The sequence below is a fragment of the Tachysurus fulvidraco genome, chromosome 12, assembly GCF_022655615.1.
Source record: "Tachysurus fulvidraco isolate hzauxx_2018 chromosome 12, HZAU_PFXX_2.0, whole genome shotgun sequence".
In the NCBI taxonomy this organism is placed as follows: Eukaryota; Metazoa; Chordata; class Actinopteri; order Siluriformes; family Bagridae; genus Tachysurus; species Tachysurus fulvidraco.
Genome location: NC_062529.1, coordinates 14577886 through 14601250, shown reverse-complemented (window position 1 = coordinate 14601250; position 23365 = coordinate 14577886). Strand labels below are relative to the sequence as shown.

The window sequence follows — 23365 nt, the reverse complement described above, 5'->3', positions numbered from 1 at the left end:
CGAGAAGCAGGTTGTGGCACTCTTAAGTGCTCCTCTATTAAAGTAACCTCTGGCAAGCAGCCACTGCATCCCGAATAACAGAATAAGCATTTAAGTAGGACTTGGCCTCAGCGATGGTGCGTCTTGTCTGTAGCATCACCAGTGCAATGGGAACAACCTATAAGAACAAATTCACAATATAGAAAAGTAATTTGAATATACATATAAATATCAGCATATCTGTATATATCACAGTATATACTGTATAATATCTTCGGTTTTAGTGTAGTTATTAATATGTATTTTAATAATAATAATAATAATAATAATAATAATAATAATAATAATAATAATAATAATAATAATAAAAGGTACATATACGTCATACCACACACTCACACACACACACACACACACACACACACACACACACACACACACACACACACACACACACACACACACACACACACACACACACACACACACACACATATGCACGTTCTTACATTGCCCTTTTCATTAGCCACAACTGTGTGTTGTGTGACATCAGTCGAGCTCATCTCATCACTCAGCTCTTCTACATCATAGAGAGCTCTTAGCAGAGCTGTCTCACACTGTGACAGGGTGCTGCCTGTGAACCTCTAAAGGTGAAGACATTGAATAAATTATGTATTGAATTCATAATTTAAATCTGAAGCCTGTAAATTAATTAACTTTATTAAAAGATAAATTACCTGTAATATGTGAATGGCTCTTCTGTAGAGTTTGCTGTTAGTTACTCTGAGGTCTATCATGTAATTCATGTACGTTTTTCCAATTAGGACATGGGCCCCTGTGCTAATTGCATTGAGGCACCATTTAGTGGAAAGTTCCCAGTACTGTTTCTGTGTCAGAAAGAAAATAGCACGATTCAGTATATACCACGTACTGCTTATACAGTATACAGTAACAAAACTCACTGGACACTTTATTAGGAACATCACACAAAAACTAGATTGGATAGTTTCCTTATCTCAATATTAAGGCATTTCTACCTACTGCTGTTTACTATATGAATAACATGTTGTGCATTCTGAGATGATTTTCTTATCAACATGGATGCAAACAGTTACCATAGCATTCCTGTCAGCTTGAACCAGCCTCGCCATTCTCCTTTGACTTTTCTCATTAGCAAGGCATTACGCACAGGACTGCAAATGTTTTGTATTTGTTTGATATGGAAATTAACTGGAACTCATTACATGTATCTGCATAGTGTTCAGCATTGTGTTGCTGCCATATGATTGGCTGATTGGAATTTCATGGATGATGTGGGGTACCTGAGTTCTAACAAAACTAACTGGTGAGTGTATAGTTCTATATATTTCTATATCTGCCATAACTTACCATTAAGACAGGTTGGTGCATATACAATGATGAGGGCCAATTAAATGTAAGGACTGTCATAAACAGGCTCTTCATTTGTTCCTGAAAGGTAGATATTTTAACATAATACTGATAAATATCACTATTATATTTTTATTAATAAAACACCATGACTCATTTTACTCACAGGATCACTGAGTCCTTTATGCTCATGGGTAATTGCATGAAGGTTAGATGTGCGTTGTCTCACACTCTTGGCTAGTGCTGAAACCTCATTCAGGTCAACTATGAAACCATTTTAAAATCAGGTTCACTGGTAGAAGGTAACAGTGCTTAGGGGTTGTTGTTGTGCTACTTACCATTCTCACTATAGAGAAATATCACTGTGTCACTCTCACTCAGATTAGGTAAAATGCTGTCTATAAAATCCTTATGGCCAATAATGAAATGTGGTCCCTAGACATCCCGTAGGACATGGACAATAATGGGTGGAAACCCAAGAAAGAATGTCAGTGATAGAGAGACAGAGATACAGACATAGAGAAAAATAGAGAAAGCAAAGAAACAAAGGCACAAGACACAGATACAGGCACTCTGTTTCATAGATGCTACTATTTATTATTTGAGTTGAATGCAAAGCCTTTCACCCACTAGAGATGACAGATCTCCCTCTTTGTTGTCCATTTCACTGAAGCCATTGCTAACAAAGCCTCTGATATCTTCAAAGCCTGGAAAAAACATTTAAAATGCAGCTTTGGTTGAGTTAATATCATGAATATTACAATAGTCTGAATAATAATCACACTTTAGAATGTATTTCTAAATTGTCATTGGTGATACCTGCTCCAAATGTTGGAATGCATTCACTTGCATCAATTATCCCGATAATGCCAAGAGTCTGCCATCCAAGATAATACACATGTCCTTTTCTTCTGAGGCTGTTTTTACAAATCATATATATCCTTGCTTTATATTATCCAATCGGTTTTGAGAAGTCTTGTTTATTCTGGCCCATTGCAATATTTGCTATTATACTATATATTCTCTAATGCACTCTCAAAAGTGATCTTCACTAACCATTCACTTCATCTGTACACCTGTACAATCATCTTATTTAATCCACCAATCATCTGGCAGCAGCACTATGCATCAAATCATGTAGATATGGGAGAATGGGGTAAGTGTTATCTCTGTGACTTTAACCACTGCATGGTTGTTACACAGTAATGTCTGAGTTTACTCAGTGTAGTGGAAAAAAATCACAAGACTTCCTGTTTGTGGAGCTCAATAAAAAAGTAAATATATGAGTTATATATCCTTGCTGGCAGCTCTGTCCATTTTCCTCGACCTATCTTACTCTCTTACTCTGAGTTGTTTTTTGACTTATCTTATGTTAACTGTAACGACTGTAGAAACTGTAGTGTAAAAATTCCATGAGGTCGTCAGTTTCTGAAATACTCTGCCCATCTGGTACCAACATTGATGCCAAATCACAGAGATCATAACCACCACCCCTCCCCCTGTCTGATATCTTAAGCTGTATCCACATGATTTTATACAATATGCTTCTTTCACTTGATAGGCTGATTGGACGAACGCATAAATAAACAGGTGTACAGGGCTTCCATTAAGCTAAGTGTATATAATGTATAGATGATAAAATTAATAGCTTTGTTTACCTGAAAGCTGAACTGCTCCAGCAATTTATGTGAATAAATATTTCAAAATGATGAGATTAAACAACAGCCTACCTTATACCTGCCTTTTGAACCAGAGCTGCTAGTTCTGTAGTCTGTGAGTAAGTGATTTGATGAACTTTCTCGAACATGTTGAGTGAGTGTAGTATACCACTGATAAAAGCAACGTATTAGTTTTAATACATAAAAGGAAAACTAAGATATGTTCAAAAAAGAAAAACTCTCTTCAAAGACATACTTGAGAGTTACTGCTTCATTATTGTATGCAGCTTGGTGGCCTGCCAAAAGGATAGTTTCTATGATTATTTTTGTGGCACTTCCTCCTTTCATTCTTGAAGAGCCACTGATCGCTTCTGGCTTTAGAGATACCAAAATACAGCAATTATTTGTATGCACAACTGTTGTAAAACACAAAACATTTGTATACCAGTATAATATAAACTGTAAATAATAATATATAAAAAACTTTATAATAATATAAAGTAAACTGTCAAGATTACTAATTAGGCGAAAGCCGTACACTGACATTTTAATGTCTTTTAAAGACAGAACACATTTTTGTTGTGTAGAAATGTTTATACCCCTACTGCAGGATTGAGCACGTAGGCCTTTTGGTGTGTCTGCATTTCATTCATTCTCTCTGCAACCTCCTTGAAGTGAAATGAACAGTTCTTTATGGGTTCAGTCCTATCAGCATAATGACCAAATTAAGACTTGAACTTAGCTCCTTCTAAATTTATTAGTCCAACTCGAAATATTTAAATGTATTTTGTATTCGGTACCTTGCCATGTCAATAGGATTAAATCCAATCAGCACTGGAGTAAAGATCTCCAGATTCCTCAGACAAAAGTCAAGTTGGCCAGCAACAAATGGTGCCTTCAGAATAAAAATGTTCACATCATTAAAGTCATTAAAGCATGATAAGCATGAGCTAGGAGTGAGCAATTCAAGTACACTAAACAAACGAATGAAATTATTAAATTGTTCATACAGACAAACCACATGATATCCCAATGAAGAGGACGTGCTTCTTTCCTACACATGCCTGTTCATGAAAACAAAACAAAAAGGGCGGGGGGGGGGGGGGGCTAAAAGTTGTTTGTTCAGGTACAGTAGTATTACATACTAATGTATCATTTCCTTGTTCAGTGTTTTGATTTTATGCTTTGTCATTGTAGAATGGCATGAGGATGGCATGAGGAAGAAGTAAATACTTGCTCTTTGCTTTAATATTTCCTCTGGTATTCACCTTGTCTAATGAGAGAGCTCCCAGCAAAGGGTCATCTTCTGAAGTTTCCTGTGATGTCAGCAGGGCTCTAAAAAATAAATAAATGAATAAAAAATAAAAATGCTAAAATACTAAGTGTCAATTAGTATATTAATTAACAAGCCATTGTTTACTCACTTGTCACCTCCTGCAATGATGTATGAGTAGATTTGCTTGTGATTTTTAGAAGCAAGTAATCTATTAAGGGATGTCTAATGCCCAACAAATGAGAGAAAATAAACATCTTATCAGTAATCTGCAATGAAATTTCATGACACAAAGTAAAGTGAATTTCAGTAATAATGGAAAATGATCTGGTAAATGGTTTTTTACCGCCAACAGAAATGCAACACGACCTGAAGTCCCGCAGCCACTCAGGATTATGAGACTGTCTTCTGGATCCTATTGTAATAAACCATTTAAAACTATATATATATATATATATATATATATATATATATATATATATATATATATATATATATATATATATTTATAGAAGAATGGCTAGACTGATTCAAGATGACAGGCAGGAAATGCTAACTCTTTACCCAACTGATTAAAAAAATTAGATTTAAAGAGAGTGTATATTAGAATATTTATATATAAAATACGTCACATTGTCTGTTTACACAGTTTTTTTTATTTATGATCTACATACCTTGAGAATCTCTTCAACCCTCTTAGACACATCCACTATTGTCTGAACCACTGATAAGCTGTTCAGTGTCTATAACATTGACAGGTTTTTTACATTATTATTGCATACAATACACCTATAACTCTTAGAACAGTTTTAACACAAACCTGATACATGGGATTTCCATATGATGTTCTTTCAAAGATTTCTGCATCGCATTTTTGCAGCATTTGTACTATTTCTTTGGGATTTGCTCTATCAATGTCTCTGGTAATTGGATTTGATTTCTCTGTGATTGGTAAGTAGGGCTCATAACAGGATTGCTAATGGGGAAAGACAAAAATTCTAAAAACATCTAAGGCATTATAAAATAAATATATCTAATTAAAAATACAGTGACAAAGATTATCTACTTACTATCACAGATATATTCTATCCACTTACCTGCCAGTGTTGCATATCCATTATCTTGCAATCGAACATAAGTCCTCTGGATTTTTATATCATATTCTATTTTTTAAGAAAGTCCTTTTGAATGAGGTTTTTGCATGTTTGGTTATGCACTCAGAGCCCAGTGTAAATCATTGTAACTCACACTAGGTATAAGGTGAAACCAAGGCTCATGTAACTGGACTTTGATACTGGCTGTAAAAGTCTTTCTTTACAGAACACTGTTAGCTGTTAGACTGTAGCTTGCTAGACAAAACAGGTAGTAACTATACCTTATATTTATGAAAAATAAAAATTATATGGTCGAACCATGAGCCTTATCGGCTCTATAATGCCAAGGTCAAATGTATGCAATTTCTATACATTTGAATTGTATACAATACCAATATACAGTATTATCCTCGTGGAATGCTGTAGTGAAAAAACACTGACCTGCTTGCAGCCGTCTGCATTGACCAGCAATAAATTTGCTCATAGCCAATACAGCAGTCCACTGCAGATTTGTTGCATTGTTTAATAAATCTTTCAGGATTATAACAACAAACTGCTGTCTTTAGACCCCAATTATAAAAAATATTATCGATTAGATTTGGTCCAAATTCAGTTTTTGCATCAACACAAAAAGGATTTCAAATAAGCACAGTTCTCAGTTATGAACATTGTCCAAGATGAAACTGTAAGTAATTAAACAAATAGGCAAAAACAATTTTATATTTATATCTCCATTTAGCACCAGAATCCAGACAGACGTTCACTTATTCTAATGATTTGCTCCAGTAACAATTGACGATAGAGCTGTTCATCAGAAAAGGAAGCCTTTTAAATACTTTTTTTTTAACATAAACAGATAAAAGTAGACCAAAAGTTGTCATAAAGTAATTATTTGTGTTGTTCTTTTTCTTCTTCTTTTCTTCAATTAAATTTTATTACATTTTTTTAATTTGTATAGCACTTTTAACAATGGACATTGTCTCAAAGCAGATTTACAGATCATAAGAAACATACAACATACAAAAATACAAAAATGTATACTATACAAAGATTAATATTAAACTTATATTTAAATGTAATGGATTTACTTCTTTTACGTTTCTTGCTACATTTTAATTCTGTATCATAGAAAAGCCCATATACAAATAATACATATGCATGAAAACTAAATTACAATAAATTTACAATTAAATTACAATTAAAACTAAACATAGTGTCATTTATAATAGCTTAAGTAAACTTATATTAATAACATATTATCACAAGTTAATCATATCTTAATATCTCAGATGGTGAGAAGAAGAGAGGTCTCTTGTGTGCGTGTGTGTGTAACATTCGAAGCGGGTGGTGTGTGTGTGTGTGTGTGTGTGTGTGTGTGTGTGTGTGTGTGTGTGTGTGTGTGTGTGTGTGTGTGTGTGTGTGTGTGTGACAGAGACAGAGAGAGAGAGAGAGAGAGAGAGAGAGAGAGAGAGAGAGAGAGAGAGAGAGAGAGAGAGAGAGAGATGGTAAATTTGTCTCTGGCATCAATTGGTCAACCAACCAATCCACTTATGGACCTTGGCAGATTTTCTAGCTTTGGGCTGGCATCTTGTTACTACTGAACGACACGAAATATTTCATCCAGGAGGACATGTACATCTGTCCAAGATAAAGCTATATTGCTTATGTTGGCTGGCAGTGTGTTATCATGAAAATGGATTTTGTTTATTATGTTCTTTAAACTTTGATTTATGGATTATTGTAGGAATGAAATTATAAGATGCATCCCATTTCCAGATACAAAGCACCGCTTCATGTTCAATTCGTTTAATAAAACGAATTGGTCTGAAAGAGTCGAATCAGTGATTCTCTGAGGTTATCACTATTCAGAAGGCGCGAGCGCATAGACAGCCCACCACCTGTAGGTCATGCGCTTGTGTCGCAGCATCGCAGATTTATTGGCATTCTTAAAGCGTAGCGACAAAGTGAGGACGCAAACATGAGCGATCTATGCACTGGACGCATTTGTACATTTCTGGATATACGTGTATGTTTCTTTTACCAGACATCTGCGGTATGAGTTCAATGAACTGGTGAGATTTTACATATTTGCTATTTACTGAGGTATACCGCAAATGGTACATGTGTCCGCGTAATTACGCGTTTTAGCGCATCGCTTATCGTGAAAACAGTGCTATAATCTGTTCACTTTAACGGTTACGGCGTAATTAATATATTACACTGCTATTAGATATTGGAGTGTAAAAAAAATCGCTTTTACAGCCTACAGATTGCATGCTGAAGGCGATGCTGGGGACGAAAATGGTGGCGACTTAAGTGCGCGTTAAATCTGACTGTGAAGTTTGCGGATCACTAATGTGACTGTGAGTGCAGACAAGTTGATGGGATTTTAAAATTTTGGCCAACTTCAAGGAAGATATGAGTGTTCTTATCCCTGCTCTCAGTTCTCTCCTGCTCCTGTTCTGCTGCTACATCTGCCTTAGCGATGCAAGTAAGTGAACAGAGCATATCACCAGTGAGATCTCTTCATCATCAACACCATCATCACCATCACCATCACCACCATGTCAGTCTTACGATACGAGCTGGTCCTCCATGACAGATTTATAAGCAACGGTTCTTGCTCCAAATGCAGTGCTTGCGGTTCATGTGTTTATTGGGTCAGCGGATTTAATTGAAAAGCCAGCACAAGCACACGTTAAAGAAATTGTGTTTGCCCTCTTAGATTTAATAAAGATCTGGTGGAACTTAGGAGGGCCTGTTGTAGATCAAGTCAATGCGAACTACAGTAAGTGGCAAAAGGAGGGCATGATGTATGATTTTGATGTGTTAAATATTAAGCCTGTGGATAAACACTATATCATTTAGTAATAACCTTAAGTGATCAGTACTGATATAGCAGAAGGCTGGAGTAATCCCTCTAACCATTCACAAAATTTCAGCTTTATTGTGTGCTGGGAGCATGCTAACCTGTGATGCAAATATTTCAATCTTACAGTATCACAGAATCCACACTTCTTAACACATTGTATTATTTTATGTTAACCTTTTTATCAAGGGTTTTGTCAACCTGGTTGTTTTTTTACAAGGTGTAACATATAGAATTATAACTATTGTACAGTTTTTTTCCCATAGCATGCAGCTCCTTGTCAGTCTGTATGGTTCAAAAATGTGTCAGCTCACTCATTTACAAGCATCTATTCATTTCTTAATTCAAACGAATAGTATTTCATTGAGCCCTTTATTTAAAGTTTCATATTAAATGCACCAAACCACTAGAATAATAAAGTTAATTGAAAAATAGCTGCCTTCGATATTTTACTTGCTCCTGTATGATTCAGCTGTATCAAAGGTACATACATTATGTCACCAAGTACATTGTTGCTGTATGAAAAATGAGATTGATATTCTGGTCTCTGTTTCAGTCTTGAACTAGGAATAATATTTAAGCAGTAACTCATAATCAATTAGCCTTAGAGCTCTTATCCTAATTTCTTTTCAGAATTCATGGAATTCAATGAACCATTCCAGTACTGACTTCCAGCAATTAAATTATTTTAGAGCATAACATAAAATTATTCATGCTTCTATTTTTTGCTGTGTAAAACCATAATGCCACTATAAATCTGCAGTTAATCAGATGTAACTAATTGTTCTGTTCAATTTCACCCCTTCACCTTTCACATTTTTTACTGAATAACAAAAAAAACTTTATATACAAACACAGCACTGTATATACGCAACCTCAGCCCACATGCAGCCACATGATTCCTTTAGTTGGTAGTAATTTAAATGTTATGTAGTTTATATTGATGATCCAAGTTCACTGATAATATTGATGATGGATTTTAGCAGGTTTTGTTGACTTGCCTCTGATCCTTCCAACTATAGACAAGAATGAGTCAGAATACATTAGTATAATAGCTCAGAAGAGAATTGCAACAAACTACAGCAACTCATACATATTCATTCATTTATCTTCAGTAAATGCTTTGTCCTGGTCAGGTTCACAGTGACTATCAGAGGAGCACTGGACATTAATACACACTGGAACTGACAGCAGTCTATAGCTCACACACACATATCCATAGACTGATTCATACACTGATTCTAACGACCTTAAGTCTAAGGGCAATTTAGAGTAGTCAATCCACCAACTGACATGTTTTTGGGAGGTGGGAGAACAAGCACAGAAACACCAGACCTGATTTCCAGACAACTATTGTCCACACATTCCTGATGTAGTCCTCCTTTGCTCCTTGAAGTGTGTTTGTGGGGATTTGCTTATGTATCCACAAGATCGAATCTGAGATCAGACACTGATGTTGGGTAAGGAGTCAGCATTTCAATTCATCCCAGAGATGTTCACTGGGGTTGAGGTGGAGCTCTGTCACTCACGTTATTCCACCCCAACCTTAGCAAACCCAGAGTCCCACAGTCCCACACTTTTATAATATATTTTTCATTCAAGTCAATGAATGACTGACATACACGTAAACCTATGAATGATGTCAACATGAATCTAAAGACAATTTATTTTCTGTAAGTTTAATATTATGTTTTATTATTTGTATTATGTTCTGTGTGATGAAGGTTCAAAAATAAAATGCTGCATACCTCCAATAAATATCTAATCTATCACTGTACACATTAAAATAATGAGCCTAATATTTTGAACAGATAGATTGCGTTCATAAATTAAATAAATTATTCAACTTCAATAACAAAGATACTACATACCCTTAAATGCCTAAATATGTAAATATGTTTTTAATTAGATTTTGAATGTCTGTCGTGGGCCATACCTTTATAAAAATTGTAAGATGTTCCATAATCTCAAGGCTCAAGAAGAGCTTCTATTCTCGAGCTGTCAGGGTGCCCACTGCCACCCACTCCACCACAGTGTGAGTGATAACCTGGATACAGCCAACTGCAGCACAAAATTTATTCAGACCGACTTATATGTAGTATACTGTAAATCATGCTCTACCAGATTGTCTCAATGATGTAATTACACAGTTACACTTTCCACTTGAACATAGTTTGTTCTACTTAATAATGCTAGCACTTAAGGACTGGACTTAAGTGTCCTGGGAAAATTGGCTTGCTTTCTTTATCACAAACATTGCATCAGTATTTAATCATGCTTATGTTCACAATGCAGCCTACAAGACAAGTCTAGTGTAGTGTGGTTTTATTTGAAATGCAGGTAGTTTTATGTGCATTTTGTATACTATTTTATATTATATAAGTTAAGCTTCAGAATTTTATTTGTTGTTACCCAAATATGTAATATTATGGCTGATCATATCATATGTTTAGTATGTATTTAAACTTTATAGTTTAGCGCTACAGATAAGCTACAGATTATTGTGTGTATTTATTACAATTGCATCCACATTATTGTATGAATTTTACTTTAACAACAGTGCATGATAGAATTTTTATCTTTTGCATTTTGATGAGAATGATATGCAGTGGAATACAAATCTTGCTAAATGATTTGCATTTTTGACTGTCCACAGACCGGCCTGCTGCTCCTGTCAATGTCTCTGTCACTCACCTGAGAGCAAACTCAGCCACTGTATCCTGGAATGTCCCGGAAGGGGAGGCTGTAATTGGCTATGCCATCTCCCAGCAGGTGCTACAAAGTTATTAAAATGATGTATAGCCCTAAAGGAATCCATCATATCAGTTGAGAAAACAGTACAATTTATAGCTTCATTAACTATGCACTATGCCACTCCTCTCCAATAAACATTCTATTTAGTCTTTGTACAAATAAGCTTTGTGTTTTTGTGCATGATCCTGTATGCTTTTTCTTATAGAGACAGGATGGTCTCATGCAGCGGTTCATCAGGGAAATTAACACCACCAGTCGTGCTTGTGTGCTATGGGACCTAGATGAGAACACAGACTATATTATTCAGGTGCAGTCTATCGGACTGCATGGGGAGAGCCAAACCAGCAAGAGGGTTCATTTTCGAACCCTTGAAAAATCAGACCATTTCCAGTCTAACATGGTAGCTCAAGGTACTCTGAGACATTTTGGTTTAATCATTCCACCACACAAACTCTAACACAAAGAGTAAAATTGTATATCTAAATGTACATGTCCTTAAAAAGATTAGATTTTTTTAACATAAAAAAGTTTGGCTTAATCTATCAAAAAATATGAAATGTCAAAGTATATTACAGAGATTGCAAATAGGTAATTTTGACTTAAATCTAATGGATTTTTAAATGAATAACATTTTATAAAATAAAAACACTGATTAGCTTTGGATGTCTTGACAGTTGACAGATGACTAACTCTAAGTTAAGTTCTGTGTGTGTGTGTGTGTGTGTGTGTGTGTGTGTGTGTGTGTGTGTGTGTGTGTGTGTGTGTGTGTGTGTGTGTGCGTGTGTGTCGGTGTGTGTCAAGGTGACCCCTCAGTAGAAGGTCTTGACATTTCCAGGCACCTTCAGACCGGCGAGATGTTAATCGTTACGACTGTGCTCCTAATGTGGGCAGGTGACTGTTCAAAAAGAACAAAATTAAAAAGACACAGTACAGTGTACACTATCCATAACTTATTGTATATTATATATGATTATATAAATCATTTGTTTACTTTCATTTTAGTAATGCAGTGTATTTTTTTTTTTTTTTTTTTTTGGCATGCTGGGATTAAGAGCACATTTAGAGCGCATGCTTTGTGTTGAATTTAGCTCTTTTGGCCAGATTCCAGTGCTTGAGGACAAAGAGATCTTATCCACTTTCTAATTGTATTCATTTGTCCTGGTGCAGCGGTGATTGCACTCTTCTGTAGGCAATACGAGATCATCAAAGACAATGACTCAAACAACCACAGTAAGGAGAAGACCAAACCCCTCTCTGCGCACAGCACTCCTGATTACCATAATGGAGGGCTTCTAGGGAACAAGGTGAGCCCAATACTGTTGACACAGATGGCTATAATTTAATCACTGCAGGGTATGGACTGACTCATGGATTCAAAAACAGTTACTTTTAGATTGTCAATCACAGTTATATCATATGCATCATTTGAACAAATAAAGGAATTGACATCATAAAAATAAATCAGATATAAAAGCAAAATGATTGTTGTTGTCTTACATTGTTAAATATATTGGTAGCATAGTATTTTGAATTTCTTTTCCTGTAATTTGTGTGTTTTCTGTACAAATCAGCTTGTCTTTTTGTTTTTCACATTTTCAGAGAACGCCATCAGCAGTTAGTATCATTAAGGTCTGACCAGCACATCAATGCAGAAAACTGGTTGATCGGCACCTAGAGGGATCCTCTAACTCATCGTTCAATAGTAATAAAATCCAGCTTTGTGTATTACGTTGTATTTCTGTACTACATTACAGTGTGAAATAACTGGTAGACAATGTAAATGTAGGGGCATAGCAATAGATGATTGATACAAATTAAAGATAAGATAGAGATTGTTTAATCAAAGAAGGGACTAATTGCATTATTATTAACCAAGTTTATCTAAATCTGTGACTTCGGCATAACATAATCAGTGTTATGTCCTATGTTAATATCAGATACTGAAATCTGTTCATAATGAACAAATATAAAATGTCTTTACTTCTGCTACCTAACCTCTATGCATCTGAAAGTATGAAAACTACAGACAATAGTTTATTAACATTAATACCACAAAAATGAGCTTATGAATTCCCATAGCATCCTAAATATGACATAAAATATGATAAAATTTTATTTCATTTCATTACTTAAAAGGAATTTTTCTTATATAGTGTCGACTACTACTTGAAGTATGGCACACATTATAAGTCAGCTGCTACTGCAATCACCAGCTTTACAGACACTTGATCTCATTCTTGTTGATAACCGTGATGTTCTTGAAAAAGTCCTGGACTAGAAAAAAATCTAGAAAGCCCACATCTAAATATTTAGCTGTAGTGAAAAAAATTATTTCTGTTTCTTTGAGTGTTGGTGTGTTAGACCTACATTATATCGCAACATTTATAATGAACTGGAAAGTTTCATATAATATCATGGTTAATATAATGAGTTAAAGATACATGTAGACAGCACATTAGAGATATTGATTTGACTGTATATGATTTGTCAGTTATAAAATAATATGATATGTGGCATTTTGAGAATTATATAGATAGAGGAATATAGTAGAATCACATGTGAGAAGTCAGGTTCCATTCATTTTCCCTATAAAATACTGCTTTATAAAACAGAAGTTTATCAGCTGTTGCCATAAATTTTGTTGTAATTTACCACACTTTTCTTTTATATCTACATAGAAGCTGTTAGAACTGCAAATGTGTGACATTTGGATTACATGCAAATAAACCTACTAACTCAGAACTCTGCTTGCTTGTTTGGCTATACTCTGAATAAAATACAGACATCCTATTGTTTTGTACTGGTCATTCATTTGCATATACAACCACTTATAAAATCACACTACACTCGTTTTATATTTCATATAGTAGAGTACAGTATAATTTGTACTCTATAAATCAGGCATCGGGGCAGTGGTGGCTCAACTGGTTAAGGCTCTGAGTTGTTGATCAGAGGATTGGGGTTCAAGGGCCAGCCAAGCTGCCACTGCTGTGCAAGGCCCTCAACCCTCCCTGCTCCAGGGGTGCTGTATCATAGCTGCCCCTGCACTCTGACTCCAACCACCTCAATTGGGGTACGTGAAGAAAGAAATTTAACTGTGCTGTAATGTATATGTGCCGATAATAAAGGCTTCTATTCCCTATTCTATTCAATTTTATACTATATATGTGCAGAAAAGATGTTCAGTCGGAGAGTCTGTAGATGAGCACAGAGCATTATTTAGATTACAGCAGTACACAAGTGAGATTATAAAATTAAGAAATATTGAGATTTGGGCATCATCTTGTTCTTGGGAAGAGCAAATCGTACAGAAAACTATACCAAATATATTAAAATATACATCAAAATTACATTTATACACTCTGACTCTCAAAAATTGAAATGTTAAAATTATCCACAGTTTCATTTAAATCAAAAAAATTTAATAAAGTGTTACAACTATAGTGGGATTTTTTTTTTTTTCATTGTAGTCCGTATAACAGGTTATGATATTGATATTGATGATAATTATTATATACACGTCCGCTAGGGGGCGCCTGAGTAGCCGTAACTATGTTGACGCATGCGCAAACATCGAATCACTTCCTGTAGTAGAAACGATTGCAATGCATTGTTGTTAACATGAACTATTTCTAAATAGTGCTGTGGATAGCTAAGCTAACTGCTTATAAAGCAATAAGCTAACGGTCACATTTTCCACACCGGATTGCAAGACATTAGTCTGGATCACTAACACCGACTGTCTTGTACTTTTCTTGGACATTTTAAATACTACAGTTTATCAACTCGGCGTTTCTAACGTTATTCAACGACTGAGCTAATGCTACTGCGGTTGCTAACAAGTTAAGCTACAGGCTATTTAGTTAGCTCTTTCTAGTATGCTAGCTAGTTTACTAAATTAGCACTTCAGTGTCTCATGGAGTGATGTTGAGAAATACATTTTTGTTATTCTGGTGCCTTGTTGTGGTTGTTGGACACATTTTGAACGGCTGGTCAAAAGTTTTCTCCCTACAAACGTAAGTGTCTTAACGTGGTCCATTCAGCTGTTTCTTTTATTTATTTATTTATTTATTTGTTGGTGGTGTTATGGTAGCTGACACTAGTCCTCTGTTCAATAGAAAGGCTAAACTAGATGTGCAGACGTGTGTCCTTGTTTATCGTCAGTGACACATAGACTGTCAGCTCATGAGAAAACCCAAGTTAAAAACTGCGTTTGGTTTTGTTAGGTGGCCTTTTAAAAATTACAGGCAAAGATCCTGTAGGTCGTTTTCTGTTAATCCGCTTCAAACCCAGTATGGTGCGTTTAACTGTGATCTGTTGATGATGAAGACGAGTCTCTAAAAGTCACTCGGTGAAGTTGCGAAGGAAAGATGAGCGAGCTGATCACACGGCTTGTCTTGGCTTTGTGTGGATCTGGAAGAGGAAGATGACAATGTAGGAAGAGTGATGAGCTGATTGAGAGACGACCAGAAAAATCCTCAGAGACTGCTAGAAAATGCCCAGAAGAAAACAATCAAATCCACAACCTGTTAAATGTAAGTATTACGTTTTGTGTGTTGTGTTGCTAGATTGATGCGATTATCAGCAGGATAAAGTTCTGGCTAAAGTGTTATAGCAAACACACACAGACACACAGCATGTCTTTTTGAATTATACTTTGTCATGCTTTTATTCACAAATGCAGAGTCTGCTGTTTTATGTATCTAAAAAGAGAAGTCATATAAAGTTCATCATATTGTCCCTTTTTTTTTTTCAGCCGCAGTTCTAGCTTGTAATGTTTACTGCTGGATTTCTTCTTCCGTTGTCATTCTTTCCTAGCTTCATTTCCTTTCAAAATCTCATGAGCAGACATCTGTACTCCTCCCTGTCTTTATCTGTGTCCTTTCTATGGTTCCTTCCTCAGTTTCATACTCCCTTTTCCTCTGTCAGCTCAGACTTCTCAGTATGCTGTTAAAAATCCTTTCCGTTATAGCCAGTGTTTTAGTTTCTGCCTTTTGTTTTAATGAAAGCAATTAAACTGAATAGGCTGATACCACTTTTGTGAGTAAACATTTTAGAGTAAACATTTTCATTAATGTAACCTTCTCGGTAATCTGTTATTGTTCTCTCAGTGGGTCCTGAAGATGCTGTTGGCATTGGGAATCCAGAGGGTTTGGTACTGGAGAGTGATTTCCTCCTTGAACAGGATTTTGGGGAGAATGATTACAAGATCATAGGATTCGAGAGAGACTCTGGTTAGTAATTTTTAAGTGTCACATCATTTTAAAATATTTTAGTCTGATCAATTATTTTTTAAAAGGCTCATGAAACTCATGTTCCGGGGGTTTTCTTTACAGATTCAGTAACTGCTGACATGGGAATTCCAGCATACGCCTTCAGTGATGAGGACTGCTCCAGTTACAACCGCCTCAGCATGGAAAGTGACTTTGAGGACCCCAGAGACACTGAGAGTGAACGGGAGGATATGGGCGGAGACTCAGCCTTTGCCCCGTACCTCTCATGCCGGCAGTGTGGCCAGCTTCTTGGTGATCCCCTTAGTGGGGCATTAGACGTAGCAGGGCTCTACTGCCTTCAGTGTGGTGGTGAAGCTAAGGGAGCAGAAAAGAAACATACACAGGGAAAGGAAGCTGTGTCTGCTCAGGGCTCCCAGCAGAAAGGACACACAGGGAAGTCTGGCCCTAACCCCTACAAAATTTACTCATGCAAACTGTGCAGCTTTACCTCACGCTACTCCAACCACTTGAAGCGGCACATGAAAACACACAATGGCGAGAAGCCATACCAGTGCCAGCACTGCACGTACGCTTCAGCTCAGCTGGTTAACTTGCAGAGACATGTGCGCACACACACTGGGGAGAAGCCATACAAATGTGACTACTGTACATTCGCCTGTAACTCCCTGGGCAACCTAAAGAGGCATCGGCGCATGCACACTCAGGAGAAGCCCAACAAGTGTAGCCAGTGTGAATACCGTGCAAGTAGCAGCCACACCCTGAAACGACATATGATGGTACATAAGACCGATGCATCCACAGCCGTGGTGGAAGGTATATGTATGTTCAGACTATGTAAGTGTATAGATAAAAAAAAAAGATTTACAATTAAACTATTGTAGTTGGTTCTGCATTTTCTCCTCAAGAGTAAATGCATGTTACTTGTTTGAAAGTTTCTTTCAGTTTGTTAGCCCAAGAGGAACCACATATTGCTCAGCATGCATTTAAACAGTATGCATTTAAAGTGTAAAGGGAAGTAAGAACAATCCAAGTTCCTTAAACTGAACTTCCCCACATAGAGGAAGAGGTTTATTCTGTCTGTGTGTCACCAAAAAAAAACCCTGTTTTTTTGTGTCTCTCTTGCAGAGAGTGTTGGGTCTGATCTGAGTCTGCACATTAGTGCTGATTCAGACTTCCTGCAAAGTATTGGGGGTCTGCATGCTGATCGCCACCCCCCGAGTCTGTTGGAGGCTGAGGCTCTAGGCCAGGAATCAGAGCCCATGGCTGAGCTGCTTTTCCCCTTCACATGTCGTGTCTGTGGCTTGGCCCTGGAAGATGAGGATGGAGAAGCCATGCACATCTGCAGCAAGTGCACTCTGGACATGCTAGATAAGAGCTCTCCATCTAGCCCAGAGAAAGGAGACAAACTTTTCTCATGCACTTCATGCCCCTTCATCACACAGTACCCCAACCACCTGGTGCGGCACATGAAGACTCACAGTGGGGAAAAGCCTTACAAATGTCCGCAGTGTAACTACGCCTCAGCCCACTTTGACAACTTGAAACGCCACCACCGTGTGCACACAGGTGAGAAGCCTTACAAGTGCCACCTGTGTGATTATGCTTGTGGAAACCTGGCTAACCTTAAGCGACACGAGCGCATCCACTCTGGTGCCAAGCCCTTCCAGTGTTCCGTGTGCAGCTACAGCTGTAACCAGAGCATGAACCTAAAGCGCCACATGTTACGCCACACTGGCGAGAAACCGTTTAAGTGCCCAGAGTGTGCTTACACTACAGGCCACTGGGACAACTATAAACGGCACCAAAAAAAGCATGGCCACTCCCCTGACGGGTGGATGAAGATGCCATTGCCAGAGAAGGAAGACGAAGAGGAGGAAGGCGAGATGTAGCGCGTTTTATGGGGCTTTCTTCTCATGCTCATAAAACCTAGCAGATTGTTGCCTTACTGTTTTAATATTGCAAAGGTGCAAGGTGCATATGGCATGTGTCACATTTTATGTGTAAACCCTAATTCACAGTTTGTTCCTCTTTAAATGCAGATAATTATAATGACATTAGCCGTTATTAAAGCAGTTTATCAGCATGCTGAACAAATTCAACAGAGATGCAGAAGTATCACTGCAAGCATGCATGGAAGTTGACTTTAAAATAAGTTTTATTTTATCTGTAGTACAAACTATTCATGTCTGGTTTGAAAAGGATCAGACTTTTAAATTTATACAGAGAACTGGACAAATGTGGTTATACATAAGTTATTGTAAAGTTGGTCTGATTAAGCTGACTGAAAGGCTAAAGTTTTTATAATACTTCTATTATAAATTTTCTGTGTTTTACAGAGTGAAAGAATGTTGCAATAAAGCCAATGAGTTATCCTTTACAAGGTTAATGCTATTTTTCTTTTAAATTCTGTGTTTTGGATTTGATTACACTGAAAACCTCTGGTTGCTGCTAAATTATGTAGGATGAGTGTAGGTGAGTTTTCTGGAGTTTACTGTAAAATGATTGTCAGCTGCCCCTGCACCAATGCTGCACTGATGTGTGTGTGTGTGTGTGTGTGTGTGTGTGTGTGTGTGTGTGTGTGTGTGTGTGTGTGTGTGTGTGTGTGTGTGTGTGTGTGTGTGTGTGTGTGTGGGAGAGAGAGTGACTTTCATAGTTTTTTCTAATTGTGTTGTGTGATTCCTACTGTGAAATGTCATATTTCATGAAATTTTAAACCCATGTAAAGGGATACAGTTGTAATTTTCTTTCACTTTTATTATGATTTGTTTAGGGAAGACTTTATGAGGGAAAAAAAGGAAAGAGACCACATTTGCTATTATCCTTTTATTGATACAGTCACACACAGAACATTGCTCTGATTGTAGGTATCTTAATGGTTGTTGCTCTATTCTTTTTGTACAATATATTTTTTTAAATAGTAAAATATATTTTGTACAGAAAAAGCACAACGTTTATAAATGTTATTATATGGCTAAGACCATTAGTCTTTCAATGAAATCAGGGACTAAGTCAACATATTTTATGCATAATTATTGACGTGATGTTTGCTATATATTGTCAAAAATGATTATTTATGTATATTAATGTATATTTTGTGGTTTCATTGCTTTATTGATGTGGGGATTTGTCAAATGACCTTTTGGCTTAAAAATAAAACAAGAGTTTAGATTTATTTTTTTATTTTTATTTTTTTTTTTACATGTCTTTGATATTTCCTTACACTAAAAATACAGAAGTGATACAGGTATACTCTGTGATTACGTAGCTTTTCTTTAAGCATTTGAGGCCACTTGCCTCTAGAGATCAGTATAGAGCTTGTAAAAATCTATTATGAAGCGTTATTTTTACTATTAGAAATCGTTCCTCCTCTTTAGAGAACCGAAACGGGTGTGATCAGTGCACATGTACACACTGTCTTCTGTAGTTTGTGGAGACGAGAATACAGAGAGTTTGTTGCTGGCTGAAATCACGGCGCAGTAGCTGGTTGAAGGGGACCAAACCTCACTAAGACTCCTGACTTGGTACCAGTTTACCAGCCACTAAGACGTGCTGTCCAGCAAGATGCTGGGATGTGCTGCATTTATTACTTAATGCACTGAGGCAATGTTTTTTGAGAACCACATTCTTCCTCAATTTTCTTCTGTCAGTTATGTATACACCCCCACTAAAGAACTGAATACTTCTATATACAAACTAAAATCTATTTCTGTTGTATTAAGCTTAGAAAGTTTCGAAAGTTTAAAATTGAAAATGGTGGAAAATTGTGAAGGACTTTGTATCCCAAATGCTGAGCTTTATCTGCAGTACAGAAGGTTTGCTGATATACTTTCTTCGCACTTTTCTCTCTACGTTCTTTTTCATTTGCTACCAAGACATCAAGAGTGTAAATAGATGTGCCATTATTTCCTTATGGAAACAGCCCACCCGATTTAGCTTCCTTGCACCTGTTTCTCTATTTATAAGAGTGAGCATGTTACTGCACCTGCATTCTGTCACTCATACTGCACCATCACTGGCTACATGAGATGCTAGTCTATTAGCGCAGCATTCATGTCATAGAGGTAACATATAAACACACAAAAGTATCTCCATGTGATGTATGTGTACTCTTTGACTTTGCCATATCCTCACCAGCAGAATTAGGCATGTAGTCTCCATAATTGTATATGAAAAAGAAAGATGGATAAAAGAAGACAATGGTTACACACTATTTACTTTTTAATGTTAGTATGTCAGGGAAGAAAATAACGTTTTGCTTCCTTTTTTTCTACCCTTTCTGCTTTGTAAGGATGTGTATAATGATGACAGCCCCCCTGAAACCACACACTTCCTTACATTCCATAGCTGAATGCAGTATATGGGGATATAAGGAAGTATGTTATCTCAAAGGGTAAATATCAGTTCCTTTCTCTGCCACACTGCCTCAAATTTATGGTGTAAAACATAAGAAAAACAGATCTTTCTGTTAACACCTTTGACATTTTAAGGATAATTGGACATTTTCAGGAGATATTTATCTCCTTGCAAGATAACGTTAACTGAACGGAATGAAAATGTGTTCGTTCAACACATCAGAACCTATACACATTGTGAAGCAAACCTCATTCTCACCACACATAGACAGCAGGATATATTTGCTAGAAACCCTTATTGAGCTAAATATGCTGCCCTCATTAAGCAGCCGTTTTGAATCCGACTTCTTGGTTCTCTGGATACGCGTTAAGACAAGCATAAGGCTCTGCACATTACTTGCCCAACCCTTGAAAGCCGGTCCCTCACTTGTAGTGCAGTTTGTCCACTTTGGCCTTTTCCTATGTCCCTTGTGCTGCTCTCCCGTCCATATCCTCCTCCTCTGCAGTCGTGCGCTGGACTGTATCCAGGCCAGGCTTGGCTTCTCAGCCTTTTCTATGAGCCGCCCTCCCCCTTGCTGATGGCCTTCCACCTGTCAGTGTCCTTTAGAGGCCTGGGGCTCTCCTGCGCCTCCTGTTCCCAGGCCTCAGCACTCTGACAGGGCCAGGCAGCCTGTGAAATCACACCTCTCAGCTGTTCGCACTACACTCGAGACACCCTATACCCACTGCTCACTCTTCTACTGAATGTCAACGGCTCCTTAAAAATGGAGCGTTTTGGGGGCAGGGATGACTGGGAGACAACTGTGAGGAGTTTTTTATTGGAGTAGAGCAGAAAATGGCTCCAGCAACACAGCTGAGTGTGAAGTTTTTCATTTTACTGTAGGTATGTCATATATAGAGACACATACTCCAATGTACCTTGTCTTCTGTGGCCAAAACTGTTCATAAGATTTGCATGTTAGACATAAAGAGCCTGCAGTGAATTAATCATTTTTGGTAATGTCTTTTGGTTTGCGAGATCACCAGTAGTCTCACAGTATTTGAAATATGTGTCATGATTTTAAATAGTAGAAAGACTGAGTAAAGTACTTTTAGTAATCACCAGTGTGGTAAAAGATAAAAGCATGAACACAAGTTAAAACATAACAGCACCTTGCCCGTGGACAGAATTAAGTTCCAGTTTGACTGATTATCTGCATCTGAGCATGCGCAGAATCACCAAATGCACCAGATGAACTCATATACGTTTCCCTTTTTCCATTTCAACTTTCCATCCAGTGGCTGTGGACTGTATCACAAATAGGGATCACTTCCATGTCTGAAGCTGGAAACAGGAGAGCGCAGGGAAATGTGAACAGGGAAGCAAACACTTCATGGCCACTAAGGTCAACACCTGTGTTCTAAACTCAGCCAGAGAGGCAGGGTAATTATAAGACAAGCTTATACATATAAACACTGATACTGAAGGACAACGATTGACACTATGTAAGTTCTACACAGGAGCTGACAGTCTGCCCTGTTTTATTTTGTGTGTGCTGTTCTTTCTCAGAGTGTCAGACACATGGCCTAGAAATAACTGATGAAGATCTGATTATGGCACTGACTCCCACATACATCCCTTATTTAAGCATGTTACCTTAACACTATCCATTTGCTTAAATCAATAAAATAAATAAATATATATTTAAGATATATGCTTCAAAATTGTTATGAACACACCATATTCATCACCGTTTCAGCTGTTTTGCATACAAGTATATAAAAGAAACACATTAAAAGCATGACTTGAAGGGATATTCAATCACAATATAACCTGCTCAACCTGGTCAGTGTTTAAATGGCATGCTAAATGGTCAGCCAGCTTATTTTTAGATTGCTAAACGCACTGCTGGTGGTGTAATAACTTTCCTTCCATTCAAGTACTCATTTGTCTCTTTGTCAATACAAATACAGCTTAAAATTTGTTCCTGTTTGTATTGTTCTGCTTCTAAAATCACAAAAGAATGCTAGACGATATGGGTATAATAATAGCCAGAATGAGTGTGTTTTTAGGGATCGTTTCATTCATTTGTAGAGAAATTGAAAGCTTCCAAATTATGAAATAACTGAAATATAAAAGCATAAACAGAAATACTTATTGATTTTCAGTAAAATCAGTGTTAGTTTGAGTTCAGTTAAAAAAGCAGTGTGTGTGAAAGCATGCCATACACAAACAATGTTTACTTAATTGCTTAATTGTGTATTTATGCCCATTGTGGCTTCATGTGACTCAGTACTACACCAGTCCTTTGGCAAAGAAAAGATTCACAAGCCCATGCTGACTCATAAGGAGGCATTAAAAGAGGTAAAGTCCTAGTGTGTGTTTGCCAGTTGCCAGCCCTGAGGTGGATACAGCTGTTCACTAAGGGCCACACGACCAGTCTCTTAAAGGCCTGCTATTGTGTATCTTCCTATCCCAGAGGTCAAAGGTACTGTAATCAACAGCTAAAGAAACAGGTGGTGATTCTGAATGAATGTAGCATGTGCTGGTTTTCCTCATAGAAACTAGACTGGGTGAACTCAGCTCCATATGTGGTTTGGTTTAGATACCTTCACATTGACAATACTGAATGGGAGAAGTACTGCTACCTGCCTGTAAACTGGCATTACTATTATAAAATAATTATCATTCTGACTTTTAGCACAGAATCTCATCATAGGAATAAACATATTGTAAATATGCATAGGAACACACTCATTAAATGACAGACATGGTGTGTCTCT

At 37.0% G+C, this 23365-nt stretch overlaps 3 protein-coding genes and 1 long non-coding RNA gene across 6 annotated transcripts; 3 read left to right on the top strand and 1 right to left on the bottom strand.

The window, feature by feature from the left end:
• Positions 1–15: 15 nt before the first annotated feature.
• On the bottom strand, positions 16–5578 carry gckr (glucokinase (hexokinase 4) regulator). Of its 2 annotated transcripts, XM_027172677.2 has the most exons (19): positions 5397–5577; positions 5120–5275; positions 4974–5042; positions 4646–4714; positions 4451–4524; positions 4295–4361; positions 4037–4090; positions 3827–3921; positions 3626–3731; positions 3283–3401; positions 3099–3197; positions 2188–2285; positions 1999–2075; positions 1707–1803; positions 1535–1632; positions 1369–1449; positions 717–866; positions 489–623; positions 16–157 (listed from the first exon to the last, which is right to left on the bottom strand). In XM_027172677.2, the coding sequence occupies exons 1-19, from the start codon at positions 5433–5435 to the stop codon at positions 38–40; spliced, it is 1803 nt and encodes a 600-aa protein (XP_027028478.1). In that variant the 5' UTR covers positions 5436–5577; the 3' UTR covers positions 16–37. The 2 variants fall into 2 exon arrangements, with proteins under 2 accessions (XP_027028478.1, XP_027028479.1); XM_027172678.2 differs by lacking the exon at positions 4037–4090 and having other exon boundaries at positions 5397–5578.
• Positions 5579–6927: 1349 nt separating this feature from the next.
• fndc4b (fibronectin type III domain containing 4b) lies at positions 6928–13806 on the top strand. Of its 2 annotated transcripts, XM_027172681.2 has the most exons (7): positions 6936–7465; positions 7656–7884; positions 10919–11034; positions 11222–11426; positions 11818–11907; positions 12184–12320; positions 12616–13806. In XM_027172681.2, exons 2-7 carry the CDS (start codon positions 7812–7814, stop codon positions 12649–12651), a joined length of 657 nt encoding a protein of 218 aa, XP_027028482.1. In that variant the 5' UTR covers positions 6936–7465; positions 7656–7811; the 3' UTR covers positions 12652–13806. The 2 variants fall into 2 exon arrangements, with proteins under 2 accessions (XP_027028484.1, XP_027028482.1); XM_027172683.2 differs by lacking the exon at positions 11818–11907 and having other exon boundaries at positions 6928–7465.
• Positions 13807–14604: 798 nt separating this feature from the next.
• On the top strand, positions 14605–19422 carry LOC113659747 (zinc finger protein 513). Its single transcript, XM_027172737.2, has 4 exons — positions 14605–15551; positions 16128–16250; positions 16353–17063; positions 17376–19422. Exons 1-4 carry the CDS (start codon positions 15512–15514, stop codon positions 18137–18139), a joined length of 1638 nt encoding a protein of 545 aa, XP_027028538.1. The 5' UTR covers positions 14605–15511; the 3' UTR covers positions 18140–19422.
• Positions 19423–21193: 1771 nt separating this feature from the next.
• LOC113659366 lies at positions 21194–22291 on the top strand. Its single transcript, XR_003444628.2, has 3 exons — positions 21194–21485; positions 21881–22025; positions 22152–22291. It is a non-coding gene; the product is annotated as an uncharacterized LOC113659366 (long non-coding RNA).
• Positions 22292–23365: the final 1074 nt, after the last annotated feature.

Bases quoted from the DNA above. Each gene is read 5' to 3' on its own strand.
- gckr (XM_027172677.2), bottom strand. From the start codon at position 5,435: ATGTTCGATTGCAAGATAATGGATATGCAACACTGGCAG. The intron at 5,276-5,396 runs GTAAGTGGATAG...TTTCCCCATTAG, and splicing joins TGGATATGCAACACTGGCAG to CAATCCTGTTATGAGCCCTA. The intron at 2,286-3,098 runs GTAGGCTGTTGT...TTGTAAAAACAG, and splicing joins GTTCAAAAGGCAGGTATAAG to CCTCAGAAGAAAAGGACATG.
- fndc4b (XM_027172681.2), top strand. From the start codon at position 7,812: ATGAGTGTTCTTATCCCTGCTCTCAGTTCTCTCCTGCTCCTGTTCTGC. The intron at 11,427-11,817 runs GTACTCTGAGAC...GTGTGTGTCAAG, and splicing joins GTCTAACATGGTAGCTCAAG to GTGACCCCTCAGTAGAAGGT. The intron at 12,321-12,615 runs GTGAGCCCAATA...TCACATTTTCAG, and splicing joins GAGGGCTTCTAGGGAACAAG to AGAACGCCATCAGCAGTTAG.
- LOC113659747 (XM_027172737.2), top strand. From the start codon at position 15,512: ATGCCCAGAAGAAAACAATCAAATCCACAACCTGTTAAAT. The intron at 15,552-16,127 runs GTAAGTATTACG...TTGTTCTCTCAG, and splicing joins AAATCCACAACCTGTTAAAT to TGGGTCCTGAAGATGCTGTT. The intron at 16,251-16,352 runs GTTAGTAATTTT...TTTTCTTTACAG, and splicing joins AGGATTCGAGAGAGACTCTG to ATTCAGTAACTGCTGACATG.